Source organism: Zonotrichia leucophrys, chromosome 26 (assembly GCF_028769735.1).
Source record: "Zonotrichia leucophrys gambelii isolate GWCS_2022_RI chromosome 26, RI_Zleu_2.0, whole genome shotgun sequence".
Classification (NCBI taxonomy): Eukaryota; Metazoa; Chordata; class Aves; order Passeriformes; family Passerellidae; genus Zonotrichia; species Zonotrichia leucophrys.
This window is the reverse complement of record NC_088195.1, coordinates 6,422,611-6,437,147: the sequence shown is the minus strand read 5'-3', so window position 1 is coordinate 6,437,147 and position 14,537 is coordinate 6,422,611. Positions and strand designations below refer to the sequence as shown.

Genomic DNA, 14,537 nt, shown 5'->3' with positions numbered 1-14,537 from the left:
CTTGTTTGCATCAGCTTGGAAATTCAACACCAGGCCAGAGATAAAGTGAACTGGAAATACCCCGGCAGGCCTAACACTTCCAGCCTCAGGGGTTTGTTCAGCTGATGGGTTTCATCATCACAGGTTCCAGCCCGAAGAGCAGGTTCCTGCATTCCCCATGCACATCCCTCCCTGCCTACATCTCCCATGCTGGGCCATGAAAGGGCTGCTCTCTGTGAGATGGGTTTTACAGAGCCCAAACTGCCCCTCACCACACTCCCTGCAAAAGCTGATGATGTCCTGACAAGAAAACCCTGCCATAATTAACCAGCTGAATCTCCAGGCCAGAAAAACACCAGGGTAAACCCCTTTTAGTATCAAACTGGGCTGGCACAGCACCAAGACAAGCCCCAAGCTGCCATGTGGGAAGCTGAGACGATGACGCTGCGCATGGGCGACGGACGTGTGATTTTGAGAAGTGTCTCCTCAGTGAGTTATTCTCAGTGCACAGCAGTGCTGAAGCTCACACACTATAAATAGCCAGCAACAGAGTTGTACCTGCACCACAGCTCAGAACGTGCTTCAAGCCAGCTTGTGGAACTGGGAGTGCCAGGCTGGGGCAGTGCCAGTGCCAGGGACGCTTGAGGCCCATGACGAAGCAGAGGTGTGAGCTTCAGGCAGTCTGGGCTCCCAACAGAACCAGTAAGGGCTAGGTTTGGCCATGACTGGGTGCTCTTGAAAAAGCTTATCTGGTTACAGGGTCTCACTGCCAGCTTTGTCACTCTTGATGACACAACCTTGCTTAAGATGAACAGAGGTGGGATATGCAGCTTCTCCAGACACCAAGCCTGCAGGGTTGGCATGAGAAATAAAGGTGGTTCTACATTTCTCCAATGCTAAAGATATGGTACTACCCATCTGCCATGCTGCAGTTAGGGGGAACAGTTTTATATTGAATGGAGACTAGAGGTGGACTAGAAGATCAGGAAGAAATTCTTCCCTGTGAGGGTAGTGAGGCCCTGCCATAGGATGCCCAGAGAAGCTGTGGCTGCCCCATCCCTGGAAATGTTCAAGGTCACGTTTGATGGGACTTAGAGCAACCTGGGCTAGTGGAAGGTGTCCTGGCCTGTGGCAGGGATTGGAGCAAGATGATCTTTAATGGTTTAACCCAGTCCATCCTATGGTTCTATAATTTCCCCTCCAGCTCACACAGCACAGGCTGCAGCACCCACAGCACAGTTCTGCCCATTCTTCTGGCTTACATGAAAACAACCAGAACCTCCAGCAGCTTCAGCAAGGATCTGATGCCATCCTTCCAGCTCACCAAGCACGAGAGGCTGTGATCCCAGAGCCGAAGGCAGCCGAGGGCGGGTGAGCCCGGGAGCTGGCGCAGCGCCCGGCGCTCCCGCTGCGTCACCTGTGGCTGCGAGTCAGGCTCCCAACCTGCCGGGGAACCGCGGCTCCGAGAGCGCAGCCCAAACCCTCAATTTCAGTTCCCCACTGAAAGGCACCTCCTGGGTCCCTCCTAGCCAGCTCACCATCCCCTCCCTGCCCACCGGGCAAGATCCAGCCTGAGGGGAAGGCAGAGCAGCCCTACCTTACATCTTCAGACGCTAATTTCTGGATTTGCCATAAAATCTTTCTGTAATTTCACAGGGATGCTTGAGGCCAGACCCTCACAGGTACAGAGGAGGACTGCAAAGTGCCCACCTCTGGATGAGCAGGACTGCTAAGAAGAGAGACAACAAGGCTGACACAACACCAGAGCAATGTGGAGTGATTAAGAATCACTGATACCTATGCCAGGTGGAAAATCCTGTGCTCCCAATGCTCTGGCATGCTCACATGTTCACAGAGGTGGAGGCACATGTCCAGCTGCAGGACACATCTGCATTTCACTGGGCAGCATGGGAGCACGTGTGTGCCCAAGGTCTGCCCAGGTCCCCCCTCCAGGGAGCTCACATGCCATGCTGTGCCAGGGCCACAAGGCTCTGGAGCCACCTCCCCGATCCATGGCTGCTCCCAGGAGCGAGGAAAATGTCCTGACCAAACGTGCTGAGCTTCTGCTCAGCTCCTCTGTGTGGATTCCAGCAGGTCCTTCAGTGGGAGATGAATCTCAGTCCTCCTCCTGAAGTAATAAAAAATACATTATGCCCTCAATTGAACAAGACAAATACCAGCACAAGGAATGAGAGAAAAGCTGGCATGAAACAAAATGTGGAAGAACTGGATTAGAGGAAGGACCAGCAAATCAGTGGGCACTGGGCACCTCAGTGTCACACCCACCCTGACACAAGCACATCTCCATTTGCACAGCTTCTAATCTCAGCTCTGCAATGCAGCATCCCCTGACTTCCCAGCTTCACGGCTGCAGCATCCCTGCCTTCCCAGCTCCCCTCCTGCTCAGCTCCGTGCTCCGAGCTGCAATGCAGCAGCCTGGGCAAGCCCTGCTCTCCCTTTTGCCCCTCCACCCCACCACGAGGCAACACTGAGCCTCCCAGCCGAGCTGTGAGCCTCACACATCCTCTACCCTCCCAAGCTCACTGCTTTCCAGGCAGGGAACTGGCAACCCCTTCCCTGGCTCCCCCGGGAGAGCTGCTCGGTGTGTCTGGAGGAGGACGTGACTCTGCAGGGTGGGGGATATGGCAGAACAGCACCATTGTCTGCTCCCCTGTGTCCCCAGCTCTGCAGGAGACACAGCCAAGGTGTGAAGCCTGGAGAGGACAAGGACTCAGACACCACAGAGGGACACAGCCATCCCCACTCCACCCAGGGAGCTGATCCAGGCTCAGCAGCTTCACCATTGCCACCAGTACCAGGAACACTGCACACACAGAGCCCAGGACATCACTGTCACTGGTACCAGGAACAGCACACATATGGCCATGGGACACCACTGGCACCAGTACCAGGAACACCACACACACAGAGCCCAGGACACTGCAGTCACCAGGACCAGGAACACCACACATGCACATTGTGTGCAGGACACTGACTGTATGTTCAGGACACCAAAAGCCACAAGCACAGTGCCACAAAAGACACTCTGCACCAGACAAGTGACTGATTCAGGGGATGTGCCAGTGGGTCCACCTGACAGCACACAGCCAGGCAATCCTGATCCTAAGACTGCAGCCCTACAGCTACTGCCCTGTCACAGCCACAGCTGAGCCAGGGAAGCCAGGAGGCACATGCTGGTCACAGCAAACAGGCTGGCACTGGCATCACTCACAGCTTACACACCTCAGAGGGTGCAGGCTCTGATTCTGTGCTGAGCTGGAACAAATCCTCCCCCATGCAATGGGCACAAGCATAAGCCAAGGGCTGTCCTCAGATGCTCAAGTGAGAGTGGGCAGGGGGTTCTGCAGGTAGAAGGGACCAGGGACATTGTTTGCTGGCACCATGGGAAGCTGCACAGGAAGACAAAGAGCTGGGAATCTAAATGGACATTGATGGTGGGGGGACTTGTGACAAGGGAGTGCTGTGGGCACAGAGATACATGCCACAGCATGAGCAGCCAAATACACAAAGCTGGGAACAGAGGCATGTGGAAGACGGTCTCCAGAAGGACCCAGAACTGCCCATGATTCTCCAAGTGCCCCCCACACAGAAGCAAGCTGCTCATGAGGCACCGGGACCAGGCAGGAGCCATGGGTGGACGGACCCAGCAGCACTCAGCAGTCACACCCATGGGATTGTAAAACCTTGAGGAGGCATCACCCACGTCCCACTGTGGTCACATCCCATCAGCAGATCCCAAATAGCACTTCCAGATTTTCCACAATTTTCTATTCATTTGCATATTTTCTTTTTAGCCATGTTGGATTTGGGGGCGAGATATAAGCAGTCACTGTGAAAGCCCCATTTGCAAAATCAGGGATTTTCAGGCTCTTTGGGGAGAACGTTCTTTCAGTAGTGCATCCACAAATATGTTTGTTTTCAAGTGTTTGCTCTGCTACCTTTCCACAGGAAATTTTGAAAGACAAATCTGGATTTATTTTTTTCTCAGCCCTTTTTCCACACTGCCATAGTCACTGGGAACAGAGCATATCCCAAACAACTTCAGCAGAAGCTCTGGGGTGGCCCTTGGATCCCATTTCCAGATCTTCTCCCCAGTCACTGCAGCCATCTCAGCTGGAGAAAGCAGACATCTACTATTCGCTGTCAGCTCCTGAGAGCAGGCTGGAAGTAGCAATACAACTGTGTACCACTCCCCTTCCTCCTCACTATTACCCCAAAGGCAGGAGTCCAGCTCTGTGGGCAAAGGGAAATAAATCCCCATCCCAATGACCTCGTCACTCAGATGCTGTCACACAGGGACCTTAAGAGAGGAATATCATTAGTGGTATCAGGACAGCCGCAGCACTTTACGAGGCAATAACCCGCTCTCATTGCTGTGAAGAGCTACTTGGTCTCTGACCTCCTCATGGTCTCCTGCCAGGGAGCCTGGCTACTGCTGCCCAGCACTGCCAGGGCCACATTAGTGCTTAATTAAACCAGCAGGAACAACGTGGGGCAGAGGGAGGAATGCCATGGGGCAGAAGTGCTTCTTTGATCCCACCCAATGTGTTTCCCAGCAAGGATGGCAATCAAAAAGGAGTAACTTGGCTCCCATCTCCACCAGGGTCAGGAATGTCCTTGCATGGGACATGTCAGATGCCAGTCCTTTCTGCACTGTGGTTCACTTTTTAAACCAGAGTCAGATGCAACACAGAGCTCCCGCCTGTCACGGAGCCCATCTGCCCATTCCAGCCCTTGGCTCTCCTCCCCACCACTGAGGGGCTGCTGGCACCCAGTGCCCACCCAGCACCAGCCTGAGCACAGTGGGCTCTGCCCTGCCTGGGTGTTGGCACCACAAAGCTACAACTCCCCATGGCTATGTACAGCCCAGCAAGGACATCCCTGCTGGGGAAGAGCAGCACGGCCCACTCGGGGGCTGCAGGACTGAGATGGGTTATAGCTGCAACTGAAGAGTTTGGCAGGGCTGCAGACTCCTGCAGAGAGCATTTCGGGGAACACCATCTCCACTGAGACCTCACGTGTGTCCACCTGGGTTCTGGCCCACACAACACTGACCACTTACTTGTTGATGCGAATTAGCAGCCACTTAAGAGGCACCACATCCAGCAAGAGATGGACAAGGAAATGGCTGCAGAAAGCAGCTGCAGCATCTCAGAAGTGCCCTGGGGAGCTCTAGGTAAGTGCAACCATCACACCGGGCACCACAGGCACAGCCTGTACAAAAAAGCCCCTGCACCTGATCAGCCCTGTCCATCACACGTGGACACGAGCAGCGTGAGCTCTGCACAGCCAGCTCTTCCACCACACTGGCCATGTGCCCTCTGTCCCCTTCATCCTGTGGCTGGGCACTGGTGTAATTAGCAGCCCCAGCTGCCAGGCAGTTTTGATGAGAAGCCTCAGCCTTTGGTTGATGCAAAACGTGTAATTTGGATGATGGAAATAGCCTCTACAAAGCACATGTGGTTGCTGCGTGCCCGTGACCTCTCCTGGCTTGCGCAGGCTGCTCTTTAAACGTGGTTCAGCTACAAAGGCTTCAGTGGCATCAAACACATGAGGCAGCAGCAGTGACTGAATGAGAGGTAACATTTGGCCATGACTGAATAAACTGTATTTTTGGCCAAGAGGCTGGGGAATGCTTCTGGCAGGAGAAGCGTGAGGTAGAGATGAGAATTCAGGTGGAGACTGAACACACAAGGTCTCTGGAAGCCACTGTGGCTGGCAGGGCCAGGAGCTCATGGGCTTCTCAACACAGGTCAGCAGTTCAAGGACAACCATATATATCTGCAGAGGGTGGAAGTCCCCACAATTTCCTCTCTCTTCCCAGCACAAACCAAGCTTGTGGCTCTTTCCATGCCACTCTGGATAGGGTGTCCTTCAGCAGACATTGCCAAACAGCTCAGGCTGATGTTTTGTTTGCCAAAGGGACTGATGAAAACAGCAAAGACCTTCCTTTCCTCCCTCCAAAGCATCTCCTGTAGCAACCAGGAGAAAGCCCCTCTCCTGGTGCTCCTCACCAACCCTGGCATGGTGTGAAGCCCACTCTCCTGAATCCAGCTCTCGTGGGATCCCATTCCTTCTGGGTCCATCTCCACCTTTTCCTGGGAAAGTCAGGTTGTGGAAGGCACCATCGCCATTGGGAAAGAGTTAATTTGCCTGGATTGCAAGCAAAGGGGTCTGGAGGCTCAGCATGTGTCTACACAATCTCGAGTTGTGGTTGTGCCACACCACTGTCACACAGCTCCCTCCTCTCCACATCCCAGGCTCCTGGTGGCATCCCCACCACACAGGCTGGCATGGGTGAGCCAGGTCATGGCTGGCTTGGCTAAGCAGGTGTGATTCAACATCACAACTCCCACAAATGTGGCAAGTACAACCCCATAGAAGGGGAGTTTCAGCAGGGTGAAGCTCCTGCTCTGTCCACCCCAGATGTTCTCCCCATCCAACTCTGGACACAGCCCTTGATCCCCCCTGAAGGAAGTCTGCCAGTCCATATGTCTTGGAAAATTATTGGCAATACACAAAGGACAGATCTAGCAGAGTTTGGGCCTCACAGACCAGCTGACCAAGTCTTCAGATACTAAGTGTAGTCCAAAAGGATGTTCAACACCTCCCAAGGTCAAAGTCAGCCCTGACTGATGCAGGTGGAGGCAACACCCCAGAAACCAAATCAGTTGCTGGGGGCACTTCCACAACCATGATCTTCCTCAGCGTGTGCACAAGATCCTTCTTGGATCTCTGGTACTCCAGAGCATCACCAACTGGGAGTCACTCCCACATGGCCAGTCCCACAAGGATTTCTCTTGGGGATGCTGAGGAAACTCCCACCTAAGAGCAGAGCATCATGGGGGGACACTGAGATTCCCCCAGGCATCCCAACATCAGTGAGTGGCAGTCTGTTAGTCCCCTAAGTGACAAATCCTCCTGCAATCCTGCCCTGCTCCCATGGCATCTGGTGCTACCACAGCATTAGGCCTGAGGATGGATGTCTGCACACCCAGCTGTGGGACCACAGGGGCAGCCTGAGCCCCCACAGCCAGCCTGACCCCTGCATCCCCCCTGCTCATCCCCACAGCCTGCCTGCCCAGGCCTCGAGCTCACCCTGTGGCTTCCATTTGTGAGCCGTGGGATGCCCCAGCATGAGGGCAGACCCTGCCAAGGACAGCACTGCTGCTGGCCCTGTGGCTGGGGGCCAAGGGCAGTGCTCTGGGAGGCTCCATGCCTCTGTGCCAGCACACACTGGTGCACGCTGTGCCAGAGCCCTGCTGGAGCTGGGGCTGTGACACCCAAAGGCTCCTGAAGCAGCCAGGGGTATGCAGGGCAGTGGACTCTGCAAGTGTGGCTTTCCAGGTGCCTGGCTCCAGCACACTCCAGCTCGCTCCACATCTCCAAACCACTTCCCTCAGGCTCCAGCCACAGCAAATCTCTCCCCTTTCTCTTCATCACACAGCAAGGACAAGGCATCTCAAGCCAGCTCAAGCACCAGAGAAACTCCCAACGCCCTAAAAAGAGGTCCAGGCAGGGAACTTGAAGGCACTGGACACACCAGTCCTGCCTGTACTGCTGCTCCCCCACCACTACCAAGCACCAGGGCTTTCCAGCCAGCTTGAGCACCGTGAGCACCATGATGGCTGTGCACGGCTCCCTTGCCACCTTCTCATGCCAGTTTGCCAGACCAAGCACAGCTCTCAGAGCCACAAGCCCCCACAGTCACTGCCCAGCCGAGACCCCAGGCACTGCTGAGGGATGCAGGGAAGACGGGGTGTCAGTGGGAAACAGAGGGCTGCCAAGGCAGCCACAATTCCTAGAGACCAGCATGCAGCACGAGAGAATGGCAAGGGCTGGGCTCACCTGCACCGAGACCCAGCACTGCAGCCCATGATGGGGCACTGGGTCCCCAGGTCTGGGACACAGCCAGCTCTGGGCCAGTGCTCGTTGTTCTCATGGAAACCCACTCTGCACACAATGCACACAGCAAGCCAGGGATCAAACCCACAGGGATAGCAAAGCAGGTTTCAGGCAGCCACAGCCTGAAATCAGCTCACGCAAACCCTGCAGCAGCATCCTTGGAGACCCTCCTCTGCCGGAGACCCCGACCTCAGTGGAGCTCAGGATCTGCCCAAAATGGAGCGGCAGCATGAACCCCTCGCACAGCACCTCCAGCAGCAGCTTCCCAAGGTCACCCCCAGGGCGAGCCACGCTGATGGTGGGGAGCAGCTGTGGCACCCGGCTGTGCAGCCTCCATCGTGTTTGGTGGGTGTTGAGACAAGGGATGGCCGACAAGACACGTGGGGGAGGACAAGCTCCACCACCACCTGCCACTGCTCCTTGTGAGGAGGAACTGCCTTTCCTCCAAGGCAAGAGGCAGCTAACAGCACCTTTCCTCAAGCACGCCTTGGAGATGCACTGAGCGCTGGAGCCCCTCTGCTCTCAAGACAGGCTGGGAGACCTGGAGATGCTCAGACTGGAAAAAGCTCTGGGGAGACCTTAAAGCCCATTTCAGTGCCCAAAGGGGCTCCAGGAGATCCGGAGTGGGACTTCAGGACAAGGGGGAATGGCTTTCCACTGGCAGAGGGCAGGGGTAAATGGGATATTGGGAAGAAATTCTCCCTGTGAGGGTGGGAAGGCTCTGGCACAGGTTGCCTAGAGAAGCTGTGGCTGTGCCATCCCCAGCAGTGGCCAGGGCCAGGTTGGACAGGGCTGGGAACAACCAGGGCTAGTGGAAGGTGTCCTTGCCCATGGCAGGGAGTGGAACAGGATGAGCTTTGATGTCTCTTCCAACCCAAACCATTCTGTGATTCTAAGTGCCTGGGGACACCGAGGCTGATGACTCCTTTCCCCTCAGCCTCTCTTCACTTCAAGACCCTGAGGTCGCCCTCAGCGGGTCCTCACGGAGTGCCAGGAGCCCAGCTGCCTCCAGCTGCCACCTCTGGCCATTCCCATCTCGACGTCGAGCCCGGCGGTCGCGCCGGCCGCACTCACCCAGCATTTGGCTGAAGAGCAGCTGCTCCAGGTCGCCCAGCACCGTCACCACCAGCTCGGGGTCTACCTTCAGGTACGGCTTCTCCTCGGTGCCCGCCGCCACCGCCGGCCCCTTGCCGCCCAGCAACTCGTCATCGCACTTGCCGCCGCCGCCCGCCTCGGGGGCCTTGCTGAGGGGCTTCACCTCGGCGTAGGGCCCGCGGGGGATGCGGCTCGGCTTCCCGGCGGGCGGCGGCTTGGCCGGGGCGGCGGGGCGCGGCGACAGCAGCGAGTGCTCGGAGCGGGACAGGCTCCGCGACATGGCGGGCGCGTCCCGCCCGCGGGGGCCGCCGCGCCCGCCGCCCCCCGCCGCCGCCGCCCCCGGCGCTGCCGCCTTGGCCATGTCGTCGCTCCAGCGAGGCTCATAGAGCTGCCGCTTCTTCTCGGCGTCGGTGAGGAAGGCGAGGTTGGTGAGCGACTTCTGCTTGCGCAGGTTGGAGCCGGCCGGCAGCCGCCCCTCAGCGCTGCTCGCCTTGAAGACGCGCAGCTCCGCGCCCCGCGGCCCCGCGGGCGCCGCCGCCGCCGCCTTCGCCCGCTTCGGCATCACGGTGCTGCCGTCGGGGCCCCGCCGAAAGCCGCGCTCCTCCTCGCCCAGCTCCACGTCGGGAAGGCTCTTGAGGTTGCTCCCCAGCATCCCCGCGCTGCAACCATTTAACCCGCCAGGCGCTGCTGCTGTTGCTGCGGTACCGAGGACACACCGGGCGAGAGAGAGGGAGAGGCGCCGTCAGCGCCCGTCCCACCGGCCGGGGCGGAGCGGGGAGGGGACGGCGCGGGCGGGGAGCTGGGGTGAGGGGAGAGGGGCGCGAGCGGCACGGCCCCACCTCGCCGCTCCGCCGCCGGCAGGACACTGCGAACCAGCGGAATGTCAGGGGCGAACAAAAAGGGCCCGCCCTCCTCTGGCGCGGCCAGGGGGCGGGGCGCGGCGCGCGCGCCCGCGGGGGGGCAAGGATGGGAGGGGGCGCGCGCGGCGGGGCGGGGCCGGGCGGGGGCGCGCGCGGCGGGCTCGGGGCGGAGGGAGCGCGCGGGACCCCGGGAGCGCGCACGGGGCGGCGTGAGGGGCGAGCGCGGGACCGGCCATGGCCCCGCGACCACGGCCCCTCACAGGCAGGGACGTGCGGGGGCTGGGCGGGAGGCGGATGAAGCCAGCGCGGGGACCCCACGGCCCAGCACCCTGCGCTGAAGGGACCCTCACACCCCTGTCCCGCCCGCCACGGACCCCACACCCACCTAGACACTGCGCACCCATTCCCAGGGGGGCCAAAACATCCCCGTTTCTCCCCAAATTGTGCAGCAAGAGCCCAGGGTGGCCTCAGGAATCCCGGGAGGGACACTGTGGCCCCCAAACCCAGCAGGGCCTCTCCACTGATCCTAGGGAATTAAAGGCGGGGGGCAGGAGGGGAGTGGGATCTGGTTATCATCATTTTTCATTAATTACCCGTCCCTTGGGAGGGGTGAATTAAGTCTATTTGGTGACCTCACGCGGGCTGCCATGGCAACCGCCGGGAAATATTGCATTAGACCCCATCACTGCTGCCGAGATAAGGCCGGGAGCAGCGGGGGTGGTGCGAGCCCCCAGCCCACCCCCGGCCTGGCGATCCCGGGCTCAATGGTAGTGCTGAAGAGTCCCAAAATAACTCCACCCGGTTGGGACAGTAAAGGGTGTCCCAAAAAAGCGTGATTTGCACTAAGAGGTGCTGCTGGGGCAGGATGGGTGCACAGGCTGCACCCCAAAGCCACTCGGGGTTCGGGGGAGGGCTGTTGGGTGCAGGGCCTGTTGTTGGGGGTAGATCTGTGGGTGTTGTGTGGTTTTCAGGGTTGCTGAAGTGATTCTTGGGCTCTCCCAATGTCCCCTGTTCCCTCTGGCCGAGTCGTGGGAGGTGCCGCGGGCAGGGGAAGCTGGAGCAGGCACGGAGGGAGGGAAAGGATCCGGCCCCTTCCCCGGGGCCGAACCCGCTCGGCTTTGTCCCAAAAGCTCCCCAAGGAGCAGGGCAGCTGCGCTGAGCGCATGCCAGCCCCGCTCGCTCCCTCCTGCTTCCTCCTGGAACACCCTCCCGCTTCCCGCTGCCTTCAGCACTTTCCAAATCAGGGCTCAGCGCTGATTATTCTCTGACTGAGGTGCTGTGACCCCAGGTCAGAGTCGGGCTCTGCCAGGAGCCACCGTGGATCTGACCGACTTCTGTCCCTTCAAATCACCCGGTGAAGCTCCCGGCTCTCTTTTTCCCCTTCTCTGCACATCTCTGGAGCATCCCGCCATCCTGCGCTGCCGCTGCCCTGGCAACCGCCGCCCCAGCATCCTCCCTGGACCCGCCTCCCCAAAATCTCCCCCAAAGCAAGCGCCAGAGGGGACTGAGGTGGCCTCGGCATTGCAGCGAGGAGTTGGGATTCAGCCCTCGAGAAAGGGGGGACCCGGTGGTGGGTGTGGGCAGCCCCCGGTCCCTCCGCGCCGCTCCTTGGAAATGGGTCATTCCTGGAGCTCGCCGGGAAACTGCGGAGGGAAAGGAGCCAGCAGGGGTGATGTCCTGGCACCGTCCCCAGAGGGGTCAGTCCCCTGTGCTCCTCACAGTGTAGGGATTTGGCCACGGAGGTCACCTGATGCAGGAACTGCAGACGAGCCTTTCCCAGGGCAGTTGATGCACCTCCAGTGTGAGGGTTCCCCCACACCCCACTGCCCTCCAGCCCTGGCTCCCCTTCCAGCACAAGCCTCTGTTCCCTGGCACTGTCACGGCAGCCCCCCAGCAGGACACCCCCACTGCTGACCAACCCCTCTGGACTCACTCAGGCCTCTGGGCTTGGGGTCAGATCCCTTCTCAGGACTGGAGCACTCATCACCCGGGGACGTGGCCCTCTCATGCTCCCGGTCCTCCTGCAGCCTGTGGGCAGAGGGGGTAAGGGTGGGTGATCAGGGACAACTGGCTAGGGACCCCCAGGAGATGAGAATCTGGAGCTATAGGCTCTGCCATGGTCTGGGAACACTGGTCTCATGGCAAGGGGTCCCAGGGCACCCTATTCCCCAATGAGTCCATCCCCTGCCCCACATCAACCTCTCATGGGTGACTTAGGAGCCCCAGCACCCCAAATACACTGGGAACCTTCCTTTTGGCACAGAGCCCCCTGACCCAACCCCACCATTTCCTATGGCCACCCCTGCTGGGCCTGCCTGCCTCCCCCTGTCCCCATGTCCCCCACAGCCCCATGTCCCAAGGCACCCCCATCCCATGCCCCCCATGCCCAGAGACTCACCGGTACTGGAAGGGTGCCACAGTGGCAGTGATGGGGTGGCTGTGTGAGGGCCCTGAGGAGAAAGTGATGGCCCCTGACCCAAACACAGGGCCCCTCCCCTGTGAGCCACCATGAGACTCATCCTCTGTCCCTGCTGGGGCTGCTCCCCTGCCCTTCCCAGGGGACCCTCCCAGCCGCCCCCCAGCCCTGCCCTGTGCCAGGGGGGCTTTGCACAGCTCAGTGAGCTCCCCCACCCTGCCTGCCCCTGTCCTCCCACTGCCCCCTGGCTCTGGCCATTTCCCAGGGGACACCAGGGATCTTGACAGGGCTTTCTGCCCTCCCTGAGCAGGGACACCGGGGCTTCCCTCCCTGCTCTCAGCCAGCTGATGGCCAGCAGCTTTGCCCGTGGCTTTGGGCTTGAGAGTCTTGGGACTGGGGGCTGGCAGCTTCCCTGGCCGAGGGGATGGAGCCCTGTGGAGGACAGGGGACCCCGGGGTGCTCAGAGGGGCTGTGGGGTGCAGTTTGCCATGGGCTATGGCACGGGGCACTGGGATGGCAGACTGGAAGTGGCTGCGGCCAGTGGAGTTAACATTGGCTGTCCCCTTCATCCTGGTGAGGCAGCTGCTGGCAAGGCTGTGGAGGAAGAGGAGGATTTGTTACAGTCCAACACAGAGAGGGCACCCACAGCCCCTCAGCTGCACCAGACCTTGGTCTTTGTTCCCACTGGCCATGGGTGCTAAATGTCCCCATCCTGGGAGAAGGCCACTGCACCCCACACCCCAGAGTGAGGACACACACGATGTCCCCTGACAGGGGTCCACAGGACCAGGGCCTACGTGATGTCCTCCCCCTAGGGAGGCTTTGCAGCCCCACCCCTGTGTCCCCAGGTCCTACAGCAAGGACATTTGGGCACCAACCCTCACCAGTTAGGGCTGCACCACAGGCAGGATGGGGCCCTCTTGGCCACTCAAAACTCTTTCCTGGTCCCCAAAACCACCTCCTGATCAACAAAGACCACCTCCCAGACACCTGAGGCCATCTCCTGGCCTCATAAAACCATCTCCTGGTCATCTGAGACCGACTCCTTGTCACCTGAAACAATCTCCTGTCACCCAAAAGCACCTCCTGCTCTTCTAGGCAGGAGGACCAGCTCTGTGACCCCATATATTGGTGTCTGAGTCCCATCCCCACAATGGAGTGTCCTCCTCAGCCCCAGTGTCCCTCCACATGGTGCCACCTGCCACATCTCTCCATGCTCCTGCTGTCATCTTGCTTGCCCCATGGTGACTTTCATGTCACCCCTCAGACAGTGCCCTGTGTCCCCCCCTTGCCTTGGTGTTTTTCTCCATGTGATAAGGGTGTGGTCTCATGCCACCCAAAACACCCACAAGCAGGGCCATCCTTGCCACCACCAGTGACAGGGATGTCACAGCACAGTCCCAGTGAGGGGAGAAGCTCATCACTCCTCATGCCCACAGGATTTGGGCAGGCAGAGCAGAGCTCAGCAAGGAAACCAGCCATGGAACAAAACTCCACCTCCCCTGTAGCACTTCAGGAAAAAAATCTCAAAACTCAAAGAAAAAGAAGGAATTTTCTCCAGAGGAAGAAATGATCTCTAGAAAGATGTGGAGCTGTGGTCCCACAGACACCAGGTGCCACAAATCTCCCAGGACACACATTCCACAGGTTGCTCCAGCATGGTTTCACTCAGCCTCCTTGAAGGAAAACCTCTGAGGAGGAGAAGCTTTTTGGGGTCCCAGAGCATTCTGTGGGGACCATGAGCTCCAGGCTGGCCACCCATGGTAAGGGTTCCTCTACCTGAGTGGGTGCAGTGAGTGCATTGGAAGGTGTGCTGGAGCCCACTGAGGCTGTTCCTGGTGGGCTGGGGAATGCACCTTCCAGGTACCCCCTCCCCACCTCCTCTTTCAAACCACCCAGCCAGGACAGAGCTTCTCCAGAGCTGCAGAGCAGCTGGGGGTGCAGGGAGAGGCCTCCTTCACCCCAATGGGAACAGCAGCCCAGCCTCAGCCCTGCATCCACTGCATTCCCCAGCAGAGGGTATTACATGAACAGAGTCCAAAAATGTCCCAAACTGTCCTGTTCTGCCTCTTCCCCATCCTGAGCTGCCCTAAACCCTGTTCCCCCCAGGCTTCTGGGGCTCTGCAAGGACCAAACCATGCCCCACATTCTCCCCACCCTGGGATGACCATGCCCTGCCACAGGCAGCACTGAAATTCCCTTTTCCCAGACCCACATGAGCTGGGTCATTTGATCATGGAGCTGTGGGTCACGGGGAGAAG

At 59.0% G+C, this 14,537-nt stretch overlaps 1 protein-coding gene across 2 annotated transcripts in view; it reads right to left on the bottom strand.

Moving 5' to 3' along the window:
- Window positions 1-14,537, bottom strand: part of NAV1 (neuron navigator 1) — a 74,054-nt gene that overhangs the window by 48,036 nt on the left and 11,481 nt on the right. The window contains exons 2-4 of one of the 2 annotated variants that reach the window (XM_064732853.1): window positions 12,259-12,870; window positions 11,794-11,888; window positions 8,980-9,696 (exon numbers count right to left, since the gene is read on the bottom strand). In XM_064732853.1, the coding sequence (XP_064588923.1) occupies window positions 8,980-9,696; window positions 11,794-11,888; window positions 12,259-12,845 (1,399 nt within the window). In that variant the 5' untranslated portion in view covers window positions 12,846-12,870. Of the gene's footprint in view, window positions 1-8,979; window positions 9,885-11,793; window positions 11,889-12,258; window positions 12,871-14,537 lie in introns of those variants that run through there. The other variant, XM_064732854.1, reaches the window with a different exon arrangement.